General features: G+C 48.4%; 1 protein-coding gene across 3 annotated transcripts in view; it reads right to left on the bottom strand.

Moving 5' to 3' along the window:
• Nucleotides 1-20,929, bottom strand: part of LOC147609798 (uncharacterized) — a 57,329-nt gene extending 36,400 nt beyond the window's left edge. Inside the window, exons 1-2 of one of the 3 annotated variants that reach the window (XM_086786919.1) lie at nucleotides 20,819-20,929; nucleotides 20,279-20,492 (exon numbers count right to left, since the gene is read on the bottom strand). In XM_086786919.1, coding sequence (XP_086643045.1) covers nucleotides 20,279-20,428 — 150 coding nt within the window. In that variant the 5' untranslated portion in view covers nucleotides 20,429-20,492; nucleotides 20,819-20,929. Of the gene's footprint in view, nucleotides 1-20,278; nucleotides 20,760-20,818 lie in introns of those variants that run through there. The other 2 variants (XM_086786918.1, XM_086786920.1) reach the window with 2 other exon arrangements.
• Nucleotides 20,930-22,125: the final 1,196 nt, after the last annotated feature.

Below are 22,125 nucleotides of genomic sequence, written 5' to 3' on the forward strand. Positions count from 1 at the left end.
ATTTTTGGGTTACCAAAGTCAGGATTTGGAAATGATGGAATATGGACTATTATTGACAGGTTCAGTAAGCAAGCCCACTTCATTTCCAGCACCCATCCGAGTGCATGTAGTGATACCTCCGGCCCGCGGGGAGGAGGCACTAGACTCAGCAGTGGCCTTCTCGTTCCCTCTATGTGGACCTTGTGACCGGGAGTGGACTCTAGAGCTCGCTCTCAGCACGTTGAAGACTCAGGCAGTTGAGTTTTCTCATCACATGAGCGATTTGGAGGTTACAGATGTGCTAGGCCGACTTTGGGAGTTGGCTCATTTTGTCTTGGATCCCGGGGGTGTGGATACATCCGGGATTCGGCATTTGGTCGTGCGCATAGTTGCAGATTTGGCGCGCGACCCAGGATATGCGAGCATTCATGAGGTTACTATGTCAGAGCAGGAGGCAGTCGCCATGGGTCACAGCCACTGGCGCCTGATCCGGGATTCTTGCAGTACACCGGGTGGGCAGACTCGCAGCCGTTCGGATGGGGACTACTCTCCATCCAAGCCGCTTGCGAAGGCCCGCCGTACGGCTGAGACAGCATCCACCTCAGTAGGACATCCATGAGGATCATCTCATGGAATGTACAGGGCCTTGGCGGAGCACACTTTATACGCTATCGAGGCTGCTTGAGGCAGGAGCTACAGAGATGTCTGGTTGGTGGCAGCATTGACATTCTGATGATGCAGGAGCACCACTTGGGTGAGAGCAGGATCCGGAGATATGGTTCGGTGATGCCTGGTAGATGGGACACTTTCTGGTCTGCAGGGTTTGGTCCGTTGGGTGGACAGGGAGGAGTATGCATGGTTATTGCAGATGCATGGCGGCAGGCCATTGTGGACCGAGGGATCATTGTGCCTGGTAGAGCACAGTATGTCATTCTGAGGATGCATGATGAGCTATTGGGTGTGCTCAACATCTATGCGCCCAATCATGCTAGTGCCAGAGCAGAGTTCTGGACTCAGGTTACAGATGCATTGCCAGAGGCCGCACATTGGTGTGTTGGGGGAGACTTCAACATGCTTGAGGACCCGGCAGATAGGGTGGGAGGCAGTCATGTTACAGTGCACGGCACGGAGCTTGCAGCTTGGGACCGGTTTTGTATGACACTGAGGATCACTGATGCATGGCAGCATGGGGCTTTCTCCCGGTCTCAGGACAGTCTTAGTTTCTCTCGGTCGGATCGCCGGCAGGGAGGGACTAATCTATCTCGGATTGATCGCTTTTATGTGGGCGATTGGTTGGGGGAGCGAGGGGGCTCCGTCGGCATTCTTGCTGGCACCTCATTTTCAGATCATGCGCCAGTTATACTGACTTTGGAGGAGGGGACACGGGAGCCCAGCTTGCAGTTGAGGATCCCAGATAGGGTACTTGCAGACCCCAGTCTCGCTGAGGACATTGAGAGGATCTGGCATGATAGTCAGTGCTCTGACCAGGATGCAGCGGGCCAGTGTGCCCAGGGACTCATTGATCTTAGCTCTTTTCTACACGCTGCAGCTTTGACACGACTGGGAGAGATTCGCGAGCGGGAGCAACGGCTGAGACGCAGCCTTGCTTCGCTACAGCGCCTTCAGGAGCAGCAGCCTGCATGTGAGTGGGTGGCGTCCCAGCTGAGCCAGGCACGCCAGGAGGTTAGAGAGGCAGAGGAGCAGAGACATGAGTTTTACTATCGTCGTCAGGCCTCTCAGTGGACGCAGCTTGGTGATAGAGTGACTGGGGAGTTTTTTGAGATCACTGGACCCCGTCATGCGCGAGCAGGGGTTCGCCAGCTTGCTAGACCGGATGGATCGATAGCTACTGAGCTCGGGGAGATCAGAGCCATTGCCACTGCTTTTTATCGTGACTTGCTTTCAGCGGAGCCAGCCACTGAGGATCGAGATGTATGCAGACAGACTGTGTGGGCCCATGTGCAGAGGAGGGTCACAGACCATATGCGCACAGTTCTAGGTGCGCCTCTGTCAGAGATTGAGCTTGCCGAGGCCTTGAGGGTCCTGCCGCGACATAGTTGCCCAGGGGAGGACGGACTGACGCCGGCCTTTTTTATGCGCTATTGGGACCTTTTGGGGCCAGGCCTCCGCAGGGGCTTTCAGCATGTTTTGGACACTGGGGTGATGCCGCAGAGCTTTTCAGAGGGCTTGATCTATCTTATCCCCAAGGGGGAGGGAGTATCGGATGACATTCGGCATTGGAGGCCTATTACGATCCTCAATACTGTATACAAGGTCTTGGCAAAGGCCTTGAGTTTGAGGATCCAGCCCTTCCTGGGGGAGTTGATTCATGCTACTCAGACAGGATTTGTCAAGGAGCGCAGTATCCTTGACAACATCTTTACTTTCTGGGAGGCGACGGCCCGAGCTAGGTTTCTTGGCGAGGACTTGGTCATGATGCTTCTCGATTTTGAGAAGGCATACGATAGAGTTGATTGGGGATTCTTAGAGGGCACTATGCTACGCCTGGGCTTTGAGCCAGGCTGGATCAGAGGGGTGGCAGCTTTGTATTCCACAGCTCGCAGCCAGGTGCTGATTGCAGGAGGTCGGGGGCCGAGTTTTGAGCTGACCAGATCAGTCCGTCAGGGGTGTCCTCTCGCCCCTTTCCTTTTTCTCTTCTTTGCGGAGGCTATGAGTATGTATTTGACGGCAGAGGAGGTTGGTTTGAGAGGACTTCAGCTCCCAGTCCGGGGGGAGGATTTGCTTGATGCTGAGTTTGCAGACGACACGGGCTTATTTTTGCATGGCCAAGAGGCCAATCTTATTCGGGCAGAGCAGTCGCTCCAGGTTTTTAGTGCAGCTTCGGGAGCATTGATCAATTGGCGCAAGACAGTGGCCTTTTGGATCAGTAGTGCTCCCACTCCGGCATGGAGTCCGGACCCCGGTTTTAGATGGATTCCTCCCGGCACAGCAGTGCGGTATTTGGGATGCCAGATTGGCCTCGATTTGTCACCTGAGCAGCAGATTGCCCCGCTTCTTCTGAGCATTCGGAAGAAGCTATTGTATTGGAGTACAGCTCGACTATCCTTGGCTGGGAGGGTGGTGGTGGCAAATCAGGTGCTGTTAGCGACTATGTGGTACATTACGTCTTGCTGGATTTTTTCGAGCTCTTGCATCAGCCAGGTACAGAGGCTGATCAGGAACTTTCTGTGGTCTGGGCGGGACGGTCAGCCAGCTCGGGCAAAGGTTGCATGGGCAGTTATTACACTCCCGCTGGCTCAGGGCGGTTTGGGCATTATAGATCCAGTCGATCAGAGTAGAGCCTTATTGGGGAAGCTTATTGTTCGGGGGTTGCTTCCAGGCGCTGAGCCTTGGAAAGAGCTCCTCTTGCAGCGATTGCAGGCCCGGGCGCCTCCAGCAGGGGGTACTTGGGCACCAGAGATTCGCTGGATATTCATAGAGATGAGGAGGACAGGCCTCAGTAGAGGATGGGAGGACAGATTTGCTTTGAGTATCCTGAGAGCTTGGGAGCTGCTGAGACCGGGGCTCTCTCAGCGGCCTCCGTCTTGTGTTGAGGAGCGGGCCAGGCAGCCGCTCATCTGGAGCCCAGCGGTTCGTACAGAGCAGGGTCATATGCTGGGTTCTCGGCCTCGTCTAGCCTGGGGACCTTTAGCGGCAGGCCCAGCTCGTAGTTTTGGAGACTGGCAGGCTTTCTGCAGTCTACCAGAGGAGACCCAGGTGGAGAGGCTGAGTCACTTCAGAGGGGGGTTGATTATGAGGGATGATATTCAGGAGGCACTTTCAGAGGAGTGGTTCACACCTCTCGAGCCAGTGGCCCCACGGTGGATGGGTGCCTTCACACAGTTGGAGATCCTGATTGCTGTCAGAGCTAGCACTGAGGATGGCAGATGCCTCTATTATGAGATTCAGGATGAGGGCCGACTCCAGAGAGTGGAGGTGGAGTCGCCTTTGGTTGCAGAGTGCACCTTTCAGAGGATTCGGGTAGTGGCTGCCGCTTCTCGGAAGTGGCATATTGACCCCGACCCTGCTGACGTGCTCCCGGATTGGCGTATATGGGCATATGCAGCGCGCCCCTTGGCCCGGCTACAGTGGGACCCCGGAGAGTACGAGTGGCATGATCCTTATGCATCCCTTGAGGCCACAGAGATCACATTTTTCCAGTATACTGTTCGGCTGGGACGGCATATTTTGACGGCGAGGAGGACGGTTTCTCCAGCGGCAGCGGGGCATTGGCGATTGCAGGGACTATCACAGGAGTTCCTGGAGGATTTCTGGGCTCGACTCTGGGCTAGTCGACAGGCCCGCAGGATCTCGGCTTTTCAGTGGCTGGTCGCCCACAGGGGCTCAGCAGTTGGCACTTGGCTTGTTTATAGCGGTCTTCCGGCGGCCTGCGTCCGATGCGGCCACCCTATGGAGACACAGAGACATTGCCTTTGGGACTGCCCTCAGGCACAGCAGATTTGGCTGCGGATGCTGCGTATTCTAGCCCCCCTCTCTCCAGAGGGTATGTTTACGTGGGGTGCCGCTGCGTGGTCGACTTCGTCAGGGCCTGCTATGGGCTATGAGATGGAGCAGGGCAGTCAGGCCATCAGATTTATTAGGGGCCAGCCTCGCCTGGTTCCGGCACCGGATTTCTCGTCCGACAGCTGGACACAGGAGAGGGATTTACGATGGGAGCTCCTCAGCAGCCTCACCATCTGGTTCACCTGGAGGGCCCGGTGCTTCACGGCCTTTGAGGGGAGATTAGAGCCACCAGCAGAGACTGTTCGGGGGATTTGGCAGGAGTTGATCCACACCCTGCGAGGACAGTACGACCGCATCCGGGGAGACTCGGATGAGGCGATTTTACGGCGCCAGGCCTTTCATACCACTTGGCGCTGCGGCCCGTTCTACACCCTACACATGGGATCCCCCCGTTGGCACTACAGGCCACCTGTTTGGCTCTTTCCCCCCCCCATTGTATGATTTAGCCGCTCAGTCCTTTAGACTGATGCTTGTATTTTGCAGCACCTAGGGAGAGTCTCCCGGGCTGCCATGATGTATTCACTGCTCTTCTCTCTGTTAGGAGCAGGAGAGATCTCTTTTGTAGCCCTACGGGCGTTTTTTTTTACATAACTAATGAAAGGATCTTTTCTCGGAAAAAAAAAAAAGCCCACTTCATTCCAGTTAAGAAGAACATCTGCACAGATTATATGGCGAGATTATTTATTCAACAGATTTTCAAGCATCATGGATTACCCAAATCCATTGTAGGAGTTAGAGATCCTCGGACTACCAGTTTCTTTTGGAGAGCACTTTTTGACAACATGGTGACAAAGCTGAATCTCTCTTCGGCTTATCATCCTCAAACAGATGGACAAAGTGAGATTGCAAACCTCACTATATTGGATATGCTAAAGTGTTATGCTCTCGAAGCCAAAGATCAATGGGAGAAGTACTTGCCTTTGGTTGAGTTTGCCTACAACAACACTGTTCACTCTTCGACAAACAAAGCTCCTTTTGAGATTATCTATGGCAAACCATTGTTGTTGCCTATTTTAAAGACCAAGGAAGAGATCTTCCATGCGGACGAGTTTTTTCGAGATTTGGATACAGCCTTTGCACAGCTTCCAAAGGCTATTGAGACATCTCAAGCCAAGCAAAAGAAAGCCGCACAGAAGGAAGGTCACTTTTGAAGAAGGGGATTGGGTCTTATTGCGATTTGAAAAAGCAAGACTTAGAAAGTCTAAAGCTAAGGGGCACAAGGAACCCAAGCTTGCCCCAGATATTATGGACCTTTTTAGGTTACAAGAAGATCAACGCTGTATGTTATCGATTGGACCTTCCAAATCATTGGAGGATACACAATGCCTTCCGTGTCAATTTATTGAAGCCATACACAAGATTACCCCCCGAGGAGCCTGTATTGGAGGATCCACCAGAAGTGGAAGAACAAGAAGAAATCTCACAACCGGAACAGATTGTATTCCATTCCATGAGAAAAAGAGGAAGGACAGTGGTCAAGAAATTCCTCTTGAAGTTTAAGAACTATTCGCCTATGGATGCGAAATGGATGCCGAAAGAGTACTTCTTCAAGGACTACCCAGATATTCTTCGAGCTTATGAGGAAACATTGGTCCAGATGTATTTGAAGTACAGGCTTGAAGCGTCTTGTGATCAAGACAAATTTGAGGAGGAGGGCCTCTTCATTGTATATATTTATACTGAAATGGAATTAATCATTATCTTGCTTATGTAATGGTCTTGATTGGATATGCTCTAGTTTGGGTGGCAACGATGCTTAAGAGCCCAAGGAGCAACATTGGTATATGGGAGGCAACGATGCCAGAAGACCCATTGAACGGCAACGATGCCAGATATTTTGGATTTCGCAGTCAGGCGGTCATTGAGACCAAATGGCCCAGATGACTGTATTGGATTTCGCAGTCAGTCGGTCATTGCGACTAGATGGCCCATATGACTGTATTGGATCTCAAAGTCGGACGGTCAATGCGACCAGATGGCCCAGATGACTATGGAAGACTTCTTGAGCAGTCCTAGTGACCAGATGGCCTTGAGAATAGTCTGAGCGGTTTCCCTCGGGAGCTAGATGGCTCAGCACGAATTCGATGAAACTAAACAAGAGGATCAATACTTATGCATTACATACTGATGTATGTTCGAAATTCTTTGACTTTATGTGCTGTTTTTTATGTGTGGCCAATGCTTGGATTTATGGCATGTGATAGTCCACTGGGCTCCAGACTACCTGGCCAGTACCTGGAATACCCAAAAGACGCGAATGATGCATACTTGTTTGTGAATGGATGTGAAGTGATGTGAATGAATGTGAATGGATGTGAAGTGATGTGAATGGATGTGAAATGATGTGATTGGATGTGAGTTGATGCGGAAATGATGTGATTGGATGTGAGTTGATGAGGAATGATATGATTGGATGTGAGTTGATGTGAAAATGATATGATTGGATGTGAGGTTATGTGGGAATGATGTGATGTGATATGGATTGATGTAGAAAAATGTGGGAAAATAAGAAATGATGAGGAGTAATGTGAAAAGAAGTGGAATGATGAGATATGATGAGGAATAATGTGAAAGGATGTGGAATGATGAGGAAAGATGAGAATTTTATTTAGAACTGTATTTGTATATGAAATCTATTTTTTAAAGATTGTTTTATGTCAAGCTTTTGTCTAGTTTTTGCAGAAGGTGAGTATGCATTTATTATATCTAACCCATGTCACAGACTATGAAGAACATGTACCCTCAAGAACAAGGACATCGATCAAAGAAAGGCATAAAGATGTTGCCAGAGGAGCAGAAGGCATCACATATATGAGGAAAGACCAAATGCACAAAAGCACCAGATGGGGCTAGTACCACGATCGTATGGCATATTTGTACCCCACAGTTGAGGACAACTCTAATATAAGAGGGAGGGAATGTAACTATTTGGTCCTCCAAGCTCTTCACACATGATGGAACTCATGCCCGGACACTTGGACAAGTTGATGGACACATGGGAATAGGGTTCCTAAAACTAAAACCGGAAAAAGCACCAATCTTGGTCAAAAAGCAGGAAAAAGCAAAAAGTCAAACTATGTTGACCAAAAGCTGAGGGCACCATTCAAAAGAGGACATCGAACTGGATCAAAAAGCTAAAAGCCTCTTTTTCAAAAAGCAACTCTAGGGCCAAAAAGCAAGGCCCTGAAGTTGTAAAAGCACAAATCAAGAACTTTGGTTATTAATATTTAAACAGAAAAGCAAAAGCCAAGAGATAAAGCAAATGCAAGGCAAAACAAAAGCAAGAACCTCCCATCTAGTATATAAGAAGCTTGTACCCTCATGGAGGAGCATAGAAATTCTTGGGGCTTAACTTTGTGGAAAGCAAGACTAATCTTGAGCATCATCACCTTCCCTCTCTACCTCTGTACAACACCCAGCTCCTCCACCTCTACCGGCGGGGTGCGGCAGCGCCTCTGTAGTGCCCACTTCCCGGCTGCTCAACCTCCTGCCACCACCTTGTGAGAAGCGCCGCCGCCTCTGCACCGCCCAGTGAACAGCGCCGCCATCCCTGCGCCCTCTTTGTGAGCTGTGCCTCCATCTGCCACCCTATGCGCCGCCTCTGCCCTGTGCAGTATTTCTGCCTCTTATCGCTACCCCTGCGTTGCCCTGAGAAGAAGCGCTGCCTCTGTATCGCCTGTAGCCGCCTGTACAGCCCCTGGCATCGCCATCTCCGCCTACTGCCCCTGTGCAGAGGCTCCAGCCTCGCCTGTGCCACCCTGTGCAACATTGCAACGCCGCCGCCCACCGCTGCCCTTGAAGATCACCGCCTAGTGCCAATAGCACTGCCCTGATCTGCCTACACAACCCTGAAGTGCCGCCCTGCACTGTACTGTGCTACCATCTCTTGCTGCTCAACCGCCGACAACGGTACAGTCAGCCATCCACCACCTTGAACAGCCTCCTGTCCTGCCCAGCAGTCACCACCTTGGTGTTTGCCCTTTTGGAATTCCTTTCTATATTGGGTGCAAAGTTCTTGTGGGTGTTTACAGAGCCTCAGAATTTTGTTCAGGCATTGGATATTGGTACTAGACCGGTATAAGACTCTTGTGGGTCATCCTCGTGGTGAGCTCAGCATTAGATATCTTGTGCCTCGACATTGACTTCAGCCCGACCTCGACATCGACACTTTTGTTTGATATTGTATTCATTTGTTGTATTGGTCCTGGCCTGGAAAAGCCCATGGATTGTTCCTGAAATAAATTCCTGAAGAGGGGGGGGAGCTTGGTGTACTGTGTCACGTGTGAAACCCCTATTCCCATCTCTCTCTCTCTCTCTCCCTTCTTTCTATCTATCTATATCTCTTGTACGCGTGGTTAAATCTGTCACTGCATGGTCCGTTGGGCTTACACGCACAGACTATGGAGAGTATCTCTTAGCCCTCGATGGGGCTCATAGGCTAGCCATTTATAATGGCCTAGCCAGATGGCTTGGATCCAACTCCTTCACCTCCTACCCCTTCGGACATGGAGCCAATACAGTGGACTATCTAAGGGGCTCCCTCTCTCTGATCCCACTCATTCCGGAGTTTACCATCTCGCCTCGCCCCATCGGTGTTGCAGCCAACCATGCATACCTGACCTTCTCCCTCACATGCTGATACACCACACAACCACCTGCTTTGCCCCATCACCACCCGAGATACCACTTCACCAGAGAGAGACCTCTCCCATCTATTCTGATCACGTCTACTGCATCCTCTCCGACCTCCGCTCCGACCTCGACCCCCACATCCCACTTGAGAGCTTACCACACAACTCAAAACCACCCTCCATGTCCGTTGCAACTGCCTTCCCGCACTCTAGAGCCACCCCTATATCACCAGGAGGAACTATCCCATAGAATAGCTGGTAAGACGATGATGGTAGAGTGGTGATTATGGAGAGGCGCTCTTCATGACATCGCGAGACCTATGGGACTACACTCAAAGTTGCTACTTGCGAGAGGTGGCACTAGGATCCACCACTCACCAACAGGCACGAGTGATCTTCTGACGTCTCACATGGAGGAAGAAGAGAGCCTACCTAGCCAAGCTTGAACAGAAGCTATACTAGTTATTTCTAGGGAGGGACTGTAAGGAGGCCTGGAGAATTTTCTAAGATCATCGCCTGCCAATTCCGATTACCTCGCACACCTATGCCACCTCTCTCTACCATGCCCCCGAGCAGCCACCTCTCCCCCATCCACCCGAGCCTCATGCCCCACACTCTTCCTTCTTTCACCTGAGCATGGTGAGAGATGAGAGATGCTATTGACAGGATGCAGTCTGGGAGAGCATAGGATCATGATGGACTCCTCACCAAGCATTTCTCTCATGCTAGGGACATGCTAGCGCCTTTATTGGTTCACATGTTTAACAGGGCTCTATGTGAGGGCTTACCCGCCAGCTGGTCATCGAATACTATTGTACCTATCTTGAAAGCAGGTGACCCCATGGACTGTCACCAATTGGCCGACCATTTGGTCCATCTCCAGATTTGTGTCTCGTTCACTTGAGGCCAGGCCAGAGTCTCATGTGAAGGGGCCAGTATTTTTGCATAACATGGACGGGAGCCAGACTGGTGCCACCCGTGTGTTAGCAGGACGGTGTCGTATGGACGGGAGCCACACTGGTGCCACCCGTGTATGACCTGGACTGTGTTCTATCCATGGGATTGTCACGCCATGGAAGAGCCAGTATTTGTGCCGTGTCTTGCCTATGGGACTGTCACTCCATAGGGAGGCTCATGCCTGGATCTGTGTCTTACCTATGGGACTATCACTCCATAGGAAGACCGGAATTTATGTTTCTCTGTCATGCCATCATTGTGCCCGACAGATGTTTTGTACTCGTTCCATGAACGGGAGATATGTCCATGATACTGTTTGCACATGCATTCATGTTTTGCATGTTTAAAACTGTTTTTGCATGACTTGTATTTTTGTGTTTGCCTGTTTGACGTGCCACTTACTAAGCGGGGACGCCTGCCAGTGAGTCGTGAAGTTTGCTCTGTCTTCTGACGAGTTTTGTTGCGTTGTGAATAGGTGGTAAGTGTATTGCACTTGTTTGTTTTATAGCTTTCTTTCTAACCTTTATTTTTTATAAGGTTGTAAGTTCACATTCATTAAAGAGTGGGCACCCTCCCCAAATACTTAATGATGTCCTTGGTAGGGTGGGCACCCACATTTAATCATGAAGGGTAAAAGGAACCCTTTATGTGTGGGGGTGAGTGCATGGCCACCTACCCACACCCCACCTTGGAACTGGCCGCCTCCATGCAAACTAGAGGGGCCGGCCACCAGCTGTAGTCGTGTGCTCTCTCTCCAACACCTACAAAGAAGCGACCATCTCACCAGCTAGGAACTGTGCAGGCGACCATCCTATCATCCTTCTCTCCACTTTGCAGGCGACTACTGGCGGCTGCGTCCTTCCCTTGCAAGAGGCTGCGCTTCTCTCCACGGGCGGCTGCTCTCTCTCCACAGGCAACTGCCCACTCTGCAGGCGGCTGTGCCACCCCACAGGCGGCTACAGCCTAGCTACTTCTTCCCTCCCAGGCGACTGCGCCACCCTTGCAGGCGGCTACGCCTCCCTCAGGTGGCTGTGCCCTCTTCTATAGGCGGCTGCGTGGGGCTGCGCTCCCCTCTATAGGCGGCTGCGTGGGGTTGCGCCTCCCTCCATAGGCGGCTACAAGCAGCTCTGCGCCTCCCCTCTTCAGGCGGCTACGCTTTCTACACAGGCGGCTGCTCTGCTGCTACTCCTCCTCGACAGGCGGCTGCGCCCTATTTCAGCAAGTGGTTGCGCTCCTCTCCACAGGCAGTTGTTCTCTCTCTACACAGGCGGCTGCCCTTTTCCACAAGCGGCTGCACTCAAACCTCCAGGCAGCTACGTACTCTTCCCTCTTGCCAGTAGGCTGCTGCGCCCTGGTGTCCATCTCTAGTGGCTGCACCTAGATGCATCGGGTAATTGTCTTCCACTAGCGGGCTACAGGTAAGTGGATTGAGATTTAAGTAAAGGACTTTGATGTAAATCTGATAAAGGTTACTCTCTACTGCTAACACCCGTTCGGTGCCGGGTAGTCCAAGCTTCTGGAGAACCACCGTCCATGGGTGCCGAGATCGGGAGAGCCAGGCGTTAGTACGGGAGCGCCTGTTTGTGCGTGATCCTGGAACACCAGTGGGGCGCTCTCCGCGGATTCCAGTAAAGGCACAGGACCGTAGAGACTAAACTACACAAGTGGATTGCTCTCCTTCGAACGTCTACTTCGAGTCTCTTGTTTGGTACTGTATTCATCTCAGTTGTACATGGACATCATCTGGTTCTTTGAACCCATGGAGCATTGTATCTTTTAAATACTCCCAATAATATATCATATATTGAGGGGGGGGGTCAGCCCGTTCCGGCCCTAGTGCTGGTGTCCATTGATCAACATTTCATTTCATTTCAATTTTCAGTTGTTATTGAGTTGTCCATTCAATTTGTGATATTTAAGTTGTGCTATTACGCGTGTGGGTGTCCGACGGAGTCTATTCCCATTTGACGGGATCGGTTTCATGGACCCTAGCAACTACAGGACTATCATGATTGGTCACACCTTGGCCAAGATTTATGGTTGGATTTTGGAGCATGAGCTTAGGAGACGGTCCGAGGAGTAGAGACTCGAAGCACCAGGACAGGCAGGCTTCAGGAGAGGGCACTCCACACTAGATTGTATCTTTACACTACGGGGGATCATTGAGGAGGGGAGAGCTCATGGGCATCAGATATACTGCTGCTTTGTGGATTTCCGCAAAGCTTTTGATACCGTCCTACGAGCCAGACTGATGAGGAAACTGCAAGATATGGGAGTCCCAACAGAGATGCTTTGGGGGATCATTACACTCTATGAGTCAGTCACAAGCAGAGTACGAGCTCCAGGAGGTGACTCAGAGATCATACACAGCACTATCGGGGTAAAGCAGAGCTGCCCCTTGTATCCTACTCTATTTGGTCTATACATTGACGAGATCTCGGATTACATAGATAGGCATGGAGGACCAAGAGCACATTTAGCAGCAGTCTTGATACCGACCCTCTTGTATGCAGATGATATTGTTCTTATTTCTGAATCACCAGAGGCATTTGGATGCATTACGGGCCTTTTGTGAGGACTGGGACCTCACTGTGAACCTTGGAAAGACCAAGGTCATGATCTTTAACACCTCCCCACAGCGGATAGGCAGATCTGCGGTACAGTTTACATACAGAGGAGAGCTTGTGGAGTACGTTACCTCATATGTATACCTTGGGATCACTTTTACTAGACCTCAGTTCTCGATGGGGAAGGCGGCCAAAGCTAGATTGATGAGGGGATATGCAGCTCGCTAGAGAGGCAATGCTCACAGATACAGTTTCAAGAGCCGAGGACAAAGCTTTGGCTATTTGATACTCTAGTTACACCTGCACTACTGTATGGTGCCCCCATCTGGGGTCCCAGCTTATACCACAGGAGGAGAAAGAGGGGAGAGCCGGCCGAGACAGATACAGAGGAGGTATATGATGGGTGGAAGCCGATGGAGAGGCCCCTAGTGGCGATGATCTTGCGCATGATTAGGAGTAAGCCATCAATGCCACATGAGATTGTGCGAGCAGAGATGGGGGCTGCACCGATAGTGACAGAGGCTCTACAAGAGCTTCCACTAGATAGATACCCCCGGCTAGCCTTGGAGTCCACGAGACAGCTGACACTCGAGGGAGATACAGAGTGCTGGTATGCACAAGTAGGCACTTGGTTTGGCATGCACGGTATGCAGGTGGAGGCACTCCCCCCCTTCCAGTACAACATAGAGGCCCCGTCATTTGCTCTCAGCCGCACAGAACGGAACAGGGTTATCAGGAAGGACATTGTCAGACTGGATACACAGGACATGGAGTTCACCTAGTCGTCCACGAGGGATGAAGATGGCCTTCTACAGAGATCACCTCCTATGCCTGACAAAGGATGGTTTCATCATCCGCCCATGCTACATGGACACACACCTATCTTTTGGGGTGAGATGTGCAATTGGCCAAATCCACACCTTGTCCCACCAACTGAGAGTGGAGACTGCCACATATGAGCCCAGGGCGGCCGCACCAGAGGACAGGATATGCCAGCTCTGTCACACAGAGCCCGAGACAAAGGATCATTACATATGCTGATGCCCTATATACTATGAGATTCAGGGGAGGTTCCACCGCCTCTTCCGAGCTGGATTCGGACCACTTTCCAAGATCATGGACTTCCTGGACCAGAGATGCCTGGGACTTTTTTTTCTAGAGCTCCGCAGACACAGGGGGTCCTTAGTGAGATCCAAATCAGCTGTACTTGCTCGAGCACCAACACAGAGAGCTCTCACCGACTTCTTCCATACCAGCACACCGAGGGCCGATCCACCCACCATACCAAGACCACAAGCTAGCGCAGGAGCTTGACTAAGAGGTGTGACACTCAACAGAGCCACTAAGTTATGTAGAGCTTGACACCCCAGACCCCATGGCCCTCGCCCACCGCCACGCCACCACCGGAGGATCTGGGCCATCATCTCCCATCATCGTAGGACCTTCTCGCGCCGGCTCAGTTTTACCACCTTGAGCACCATGTCACAACGGCCCATGAGGAATGTATTAGGGTGATATGAGAGCTCTCTGCTCATGTACCTAGATCAGATTTTCTAGTTCTAGATTTTTGTTATCTTTCTTTATTACTATTTTGTACCCAGGATGATGTACCTCATGGATATGATGTAACCTTTTGGTCTCAGGTCATTTTGGCCTTTGAAGATGTTAATACAACTTTCTTTCTTTCTTCGTTCTTTCTCTTTCTCTCTCTATTTCTGCACATCTTCTTCTATGTTGTGCGTTATCTTCGTCACGAACAATTGCTAAATTTTAAGCATTGAAGTTACCAATTCTTCCACCAAGCTTTCGCATGTTACACTGGTATCAGAGCCTTCTTCAAGTGTGAAGATTTGGCCAAAAAACCACCCAAAAAAAAAGAAAGAAAATTTTTACCTCGCTTGTGTAGTTGGTTTCTAGACTCTGGCAGACCACCCCTTTAAGTGTGACTCTTGTCTCTAGAAGGATAGTTGGTTTTTAGCCTCTCAAGTCATCTGTTTAGCCTCTCAAGTCATCTGACATCATTCCAGAGGGAGACTCACAGTACGAACTGGCACTGCTTCATGTGCAAGACAATGCACACCTGACCTTGGACATGTAGAGTGAAACCCTAGCTGACTCGTCCCGGATTGTGCTCACATGGGACCAATTTCCACTCCAGGTCCTGCACCTTCTTGTTCAGATATGTCCACGTGGCATCCAAGTGCAGGATGCACGTGACACATACATTGTACGAAGGTCATCATACAACTGATGTCATCATCCGTACTGTACCTCCACCTGTTATTCATACTTCGCCCAACCTCTATGTTGCTTTCTGGAGGTTGCCGTACATTTGAACCGGCCTATGCCATATTGCCGTACAGCTATGCGGCTCTCCCACATGCCATTCAGCTGCCTATTCTATATTAGCAACACTTGTGGGTCACAGTTGTACAACCCTCCACCCTCAGCACCTGTATCATATAGAGAACTGCATCATCTAGCGTACAGTCGTACGAACCCTAGCGTATAGAATTTGCAAAAAATGCTAATCTATTGCAGCTAGCCATACAACTTCACCATACCGAGGATGAACATCTTCCGTACCTGCTTTTGTGGCCTTTCACTGTCACATGCACCCATGCACTACGGTACACGGTGACACACTAGCTCATCAACAGTGCAAGAAACATGTACAGAAGTAGTACCTTGATAGGATATTTTGACGTATGTCGTGACCCCTTTGTGAGCCCCAGTCCATGACATGTTAGGCACGAGCTACCTAGGTCAGTCTCCCAACCATAGAGGTCTATCAGGTCAATGTCACGTCAGTCCTCTTAACCCACTTTGGAGAATTCAGCAAGTAGTCCTCGACTCCTCATGTACATGTCAACCTTAGGTTAGAATGCATTAGAGCCAATTAGGTGCAAGGGCCAGCCCTAAGGCCAGCCCCAAGGCCAACCCATGGTGGGGACAGCCTTGCAAGGGGTGATAAATACCCTTAGCCATAATCTAGACCCAGTTGGCAGCCATCTCTATGGAGTGAGCAGCAATCGACAGACTTTTGTGTGGCCTGGGCATGTAGTCGGTCAGGTCTGAAGCAACAACCAGGAAAGTCCACAAATTTAACCAGCATTTAATGCTATTTTTACCTAGTCGTGGGGCAGATATTAAACACGCCGACAACACTTGTCCCAACCAACCAACACCTATTGGTCATATAAAAAGGCAAGTCATCCATAGTCCATAAATCATCCAATAAAAATCCAAGTTTTCAAGCATCAGTCAAGCATGTGTGCTTAGGCAACCAGCCTTTGCATACTTTCAGCATTCCTTTGTGCTTTCAAGGCTCAAGCCCAAGGCATCCAAAGCTCAGTCTCTTTCCAGAGTTCTCAGCACATCAGTGACCAACCCTCAGTCTCGGGCCAGTGTATTCTCTTCAAAGATAGCTTCTCAGTTCACCTACAGCTTATGCACACTTCTGCCCAACATTTGGTCACTTTGTCCTTGCGTTTTGGCGGTCGGTCAGTCAGTTTGTCCGCTCAGTCTTGTGGACACAGTTCAGCTTGTATTCAGTTTTCCAGAAGAAATAAAGCAAATACTCCTACTTGCAGGGAGGGGCCCTTCAGTGGGTAATTTGGGACCCCATCTGGTGTCGTCTCCACTACATCTTTCAGTTCATGTATGTTGTTTAAAGGATTGCTAAAGACTCACTAAACTCACGTGTAAAGAAGGCCTCATTGTTTCACACGGTCCTAGCTTGGCTTGCTACACACTGCTACCTTGTGTTAGAATTTGTGCATCTCATTTCTGACGTGGGATCTGATCTTTTATTGGACACATATATATTTTCTCATGTTTACCTAGTCGTGGGATAATTTACTGCTGCCGGCCAGCTACATGGGGCCAGTCAGCCAGCTCCTTGATGGCAGTCGGTCAGTTCCTTGCCTCCCTATATAAGGACCTCTTCTCTACTCACTTGTTATCCAATCAATCCACAAGGCATATTGCTCTTCACCCATCTGCTGGCTAGTATTGCCGTTGTAGAGCCTCTTGCTACATAATAAAGATGTTCATTGTCTGATGTCTCTCTCTCTCTTTGCCTCTCTCACTCTCACCTATATTTTGCTTCCGCGATGTACAATTTTATCATGGTATCAGAGCCCAAGTTCCCTACTAATCCGTTTCTCCTCACATTTCTTTGACGCCTTGCTGCTATCCTCTCTTCTCCATCTGCATTTTCTGCAAATCGCCCACCCTGGATGCTTCAAGTAGCGTTCAGCATTTGTGCGTTTTCTGGTGGAGTTTCCTGCACTTGTGTTTTTTGGTGGATTTTGAAGCAGGTGAGGTGGTTGTTTGCTGTGTTTACAGCAGCGTTTTTTGCTAGCTTCAGGCTCCTCTTTCAGTGTTTTTCCGAGTGCTTTTCCTCTTCGTGGCTGGTATCTGCTGCCTAGGTACCTAGCTGCGCATACATGTATTTTTCTACCTCGTGGCGTTGCGTTTCTGGAGCTTGAAGGTGGCTGTGTTTTCCTTCTTCATCAGCATTTTCTCTTCTAGTGCTCTTGCCTTGCATTTTCCTCACGGATTTCTTGGGCCTGCGGTATGCCCGTTACGCTTCTTGCCAAACGTATTGTTTCCAAGCACATTGTAGGACATCCACCATCCACTTGCCCCCCTTCCTCTCCCACCCTTGGTGTGTCTTTCACACCCACACCAACCATTCATGAGGATCCACCATCCGCCATAGTTGTCACCCGATCACTAAGGCCATGCCTAAAGAGCAAATGGGAGATGAGCCCAACGATAACACCCCTCCACTCCCCCGCAGTCATAAATCAATCCTTCTTGAAAGCCTTCAAGGACCTCCACAACCACCCCTCCGTGTCCAAAAAACCACCTACACCCTCCCTCCCACATTCCAAAGCACAGCTTACACCTTTCTCCGTGGAGGATCTATGTCATGTGCACACATGTACATGCTAATCTCAGGGCTAATCCTGGAGGCAACATGATAAAGACTCACTAGAACCAGATATTTTGGAGCATTGAAATGCAGGTTATGGCAAGGGATGGACTGGAGTGGACACAGGGACCTGTCGGCTGAGTGGAAAACATGAAGAGTCTGAGTCGGCTACAGCAGAGCAGGTCGGGTACCTCATTAAAGTGTGGGTGTCCACGCAGTTGGCCGGCCAGCAGTCAGCCAGTTCTCTAGTCTTCCCAATGGCCTTTAAAAGGCACTTGATCTCATTGTTTTGGTCATTCAGGCCAGCAATGGGCTGAGTCACAGAATTAGGCCTAGATTAGGGTTTATACCTTTTCATGGAAGGCAGCCAAGGGCTACAAGGATTTATGTACCTTTTTGTATCATATGAAATACTAAATTTCCAGCTCTCTCTCTCTCTCTCCTACTCTCCCTTGTATCTGCATTTTTGCATCAGCATGTTCTAGATGGTGTTTAGGGCTGACAGAAGCATCTCAGAGCTTCCGCATGTAACATTGGTATCAGAGCATCATCAGGCTCAGCAAGGCTAAACACTGATTCGGTCCCATATGAAGGAGTACAGGTCCAAGGTACAGGAAAGTGCACAGGTAAGAGGCCCAAGGCAAGGAACACAAGACCGGGAAGAACAGAACTCCCAGGAGGTTGGTTGGTGGTGTGCCACAAAGCCCAAAGGGGATGGCAATCCTGTGAGCCAGGAAAGACTTTTGGGCAACGGTTCTGAGGGAAGATGATCCTCCAAGGAGTGGAGTGAGTGCCAGACTCATTTCTTAGGAATGAAGACCAAGACGGTGTTCAGAGACAGGGCAGGAATGGATTGGGGACTGGATGGAACAGATGCATAGATCTTCTTCAGAGTTAGAGTGGATTTTGGAGACCGGGCTGGGTATCCAGTGAAAAGGTTGCCGGAGTAGGAAGGATGACAAAGGGATTTTGGGAATGGAATGGGATGATGACAGTCATCCAAGATGCAAATTGGAATTCCGTCATCAAGTTTAGCAGAGGGGGATGTCATGTGCACACACATGTACATGCTAATCTCAGGGCTAATCTTGGAGGCAACATGATAAAGACTCACTAGAACCAAATATTTTGGAGCATTGAAGTGCAGGTTATGGCAAGGGATGGACTAGAGTGGACACAGGAACCTGTCGGCTGAGCGGAAAACATGAAGAGTCTATGAGTCAGCTGTAGCAGAGCAGGTCGGGTACCTCATTAAAGTGTGGTGTCCAGGCGGCTGGCCGACCAGCAGTCGACCAGTTCTCTAGTCTTCCCAATGGCCTATAAAAGGCACTTGATCTCATAGTTTTGGTCATTCAGGCCAGCAATGGGCTGAGTCACAAAATTAGGCCTACATTAGGGTTTATACCTTTTCATGGAAGGCAGCCAAGGGCTGCAAGGATTTATGTACCTTTTTGTACCATATGAAATACTGAATTTCTAGCTATCTCTCTCTCTCTCTACTCTCCCTTTTGTCTGCGTTTTTGCATCAGCATATTCTAGATGGTGTTTAAGAAGCATCTCAGAGCTTCCGCATGTAACAATCTACTCAAGGAAAATACAATGACAATGAACCTCTTTGATCTTCTCTAGATTCAAAATATGAAGAGAGTTGTGGATTTGAAAACCTACTAGACTAGCTCAAGGGTGCTCCATGGGAGTTATGGTTGGGAGGTGAGCCACTCGCAACCTATCCATGTGTTTGTTATTGTATGTGTGTGTGTGTGTGTATGCAGGAGATGCTCGGGAAATCAAATGGAAGTCTCACATGATAGAATAGTAAATCCATGTTGCCCTTGTACAGACATTTAATGTGCAGACCAACAAGTGCGGCAGATGGATATTGACGTTGTTTGACTTACACAATACCCCATGATAAGCTCTTTATGCTCTTTTTAGAAAAAGAAAAAGCAATGCCTTCCCTTGCCAAAAAGGGTTCCTGCATGTGGCCAATCACACCCTTACTTAACTATGGTACAGACCAGGGGGTTCCGGTCGCATACAGAATGCGACTATAGCTTACTGTGTGCTGAAAAGACACCTGATACTAGTTGAAGACTCTGCTGTTCCAGTCGCACACAGAATTCAACTATACCTTACTGCGTGCTGAAAAGACACCTGATATTAGTTGAAGACTGCATATTTGATATTGTGATTGATGACAATGATGGTAACAAAGGGCTCATCTTAATATAAAGTGCACATTAAGTATAATGATTTACTGGGCAGTGTACATAAGAGGCGTCCCTTAAATGATCTTCATTTTGAACCTAGGATTCATCAGATCTAAGAAAATCTTTAAGAGAAATCACGTATGATTGTAAAACAATTGATGTATTCAAAATATATATATATATATATATATTTCTCAACAAAACAAAATTTTATAGAGCAGAGAATGTTTTGGAATTTGTAGAAATTATTAACAAAATAATCATGAAATGAAATATTCAAAAGCCGCATCTGATGGCAAAAGGGAATGATTGATGTATATATATTCCTTTTTTTAAAAAATACACAGTAATTGAGGGGAAAGAAAACATGCACTGATAGGTGGAATTAAAAGTGATGTTTATTTGCCTTTAAAAAATGATAATTGAATGATTAATCAGAGAGAAAATAGAAAAGTTCGTGGCACGCACATCTGAGGAGAAGATTTCGATGGCAGGAGGGAGGGGAGCGGTGCTTTCATCTGGGTCCAATCCGGGCGGCCACTGGCTTTCGTCACCACTGCTAGTGCTGAGCAGGCAATGGGGTCCGGGCAGGCAGGCAAAAATCGAATGGGACTTCATTGATTCCCGCCCTTTCTGGATTCAAAATTTCCAGCAGCTCGCACAGATCTCTGTAATGGGCTCTCTGCATGCAATCGCCCACTTCACTAAATCGCTGCAATAAGTAGTACAGCTAAAAAAAATTAGTGATAATCGCTCCTACTTAGCAAACAAATTAGATTAGCAAGGACTGTTTGCAGCCTGCCCACAATAAATCCAAAGCAGCTCTTGGGCATATCCTCTCTCTCTCACAATGTATTCTTATTCTTATAATTCATATACCATGATAAGGCCAAGGGACACACACACACACCCAACAACTTTTTTAATGAAATGTTCCCTGACATGAATTGAAATTCTATATATCCTTTATTTCACAATGTGGTGCTTAGTGTTGGTCAAAAGAGAGACCATTTTCTCACTATGGCAATTGTATCACTACCCCCCATCTCTATCTCTTCTCTATATCTCTATCTTATATAAAGGATGAAGCTGCCACGTGGCAAGAGTTTGGAGGTTCGAGATGCAGTTCGGAGGCTCGAGGAGGGGTAGAACTTGAAAAATATCAAGCTGGAAATTATATATGTGTGAAGCACGAGTCAGCCCACACTAGTATTTTTTTTAAGAGGAGAGTAGCGCTACTCAGGGTTTCCTTCACACGCTTGGAGGCTTTCCTTGTTCTTCAAGCAAATAGAATAACTCACACAATTTGAGGGTTCTGTTTGTTGATCACTTTCCTCATGGTGCTCTGAAAGATATTTAAGATTTGAATTTCAACCAAAAAAAGGCAGGCAAGGAATGTAGTGTACCCACCTTCCCTTACAAAAAGGACACTTTATGGGCACATGGTTTCCTTGATGCTCATTCCATGATTTGCATATTATGAGGCCTACTACATAGGCATATTGAGACCACTGACTCGTTTTTGTTGGGTGTACAAGCGAATCTTACAACTTTAAAAACTTTGCTTGGTTTTGAGAGAGAAGAAGAATGGGTCTTATTATATCTACCATTTGATAATACTTTTAGTTATGCTTGTAGTTTTGTACCTTGTTGCAACTTTATGAAATGTCCTTATGATTAGTAATGGCAATCCAATTGTGGTTAGTATAGCGTCAAGTCATTTCAAGGTATTGTGCGTACACTCCCTACATCAATGATTAGTAATCTAGCAACCATGATCGTCGAGCAATTCAAGCATAAATAAAAACCGTATGCATTATCGGTTAGGAAAAATAAGCTACCAGACAAACTAAGTTTTTATGATCATGGGATCCACTTTGCACTTTTCAAGGATAAGCAATGACTTGTACCACAACAAATCTTAAGAGCAAAGGTGACGTGTGCGGCACTTTTCCATGCACTTAAGAGAGTCCATTGCAAAGTGAAAAATGAATGACAATGTGAGTTATGATCAAATGTAACATTATTGAAAGTGGATTGTACTCTCTATTTGACACCTTTTAGGGTAGGAACTAAGTGAAAGGAAACATCCTATCCACTTCTTAAATTTCATTGTGTATTCTTTGTGCTTCTTTATACTTGTATTGATATCAACAATGATTTACTTTTTATAGTAAAGAATATTGTTATGGTAAAATGCATGCGTTTGATTCACATATAGTGGTGTATGTTCACATATTTTGTTAAAAAAATTACATTAAGCATGTCACTTATCAAGAGCTTAGTGTATTTCTACTCTTGAATCTTCCTTCTTA

The sequence above is a fragment of the Cibotium barometz genome, chromosome 50 (genome assembly GCF_041138505.1).
Source record: "Cibotium barometz isolate CiBa-2024 chromosome 50, ASM4113850v1, whole genome shotgun sequence".
In the NCBI taxonomy this organism is placed as follows: domain Eukaryota; kingdom Viridiplantae; phylum Streptophyta; class Polypodiopsida; order Cyatheales; family Cibotiaceae; genus Cibotium; species Cibotium barometz.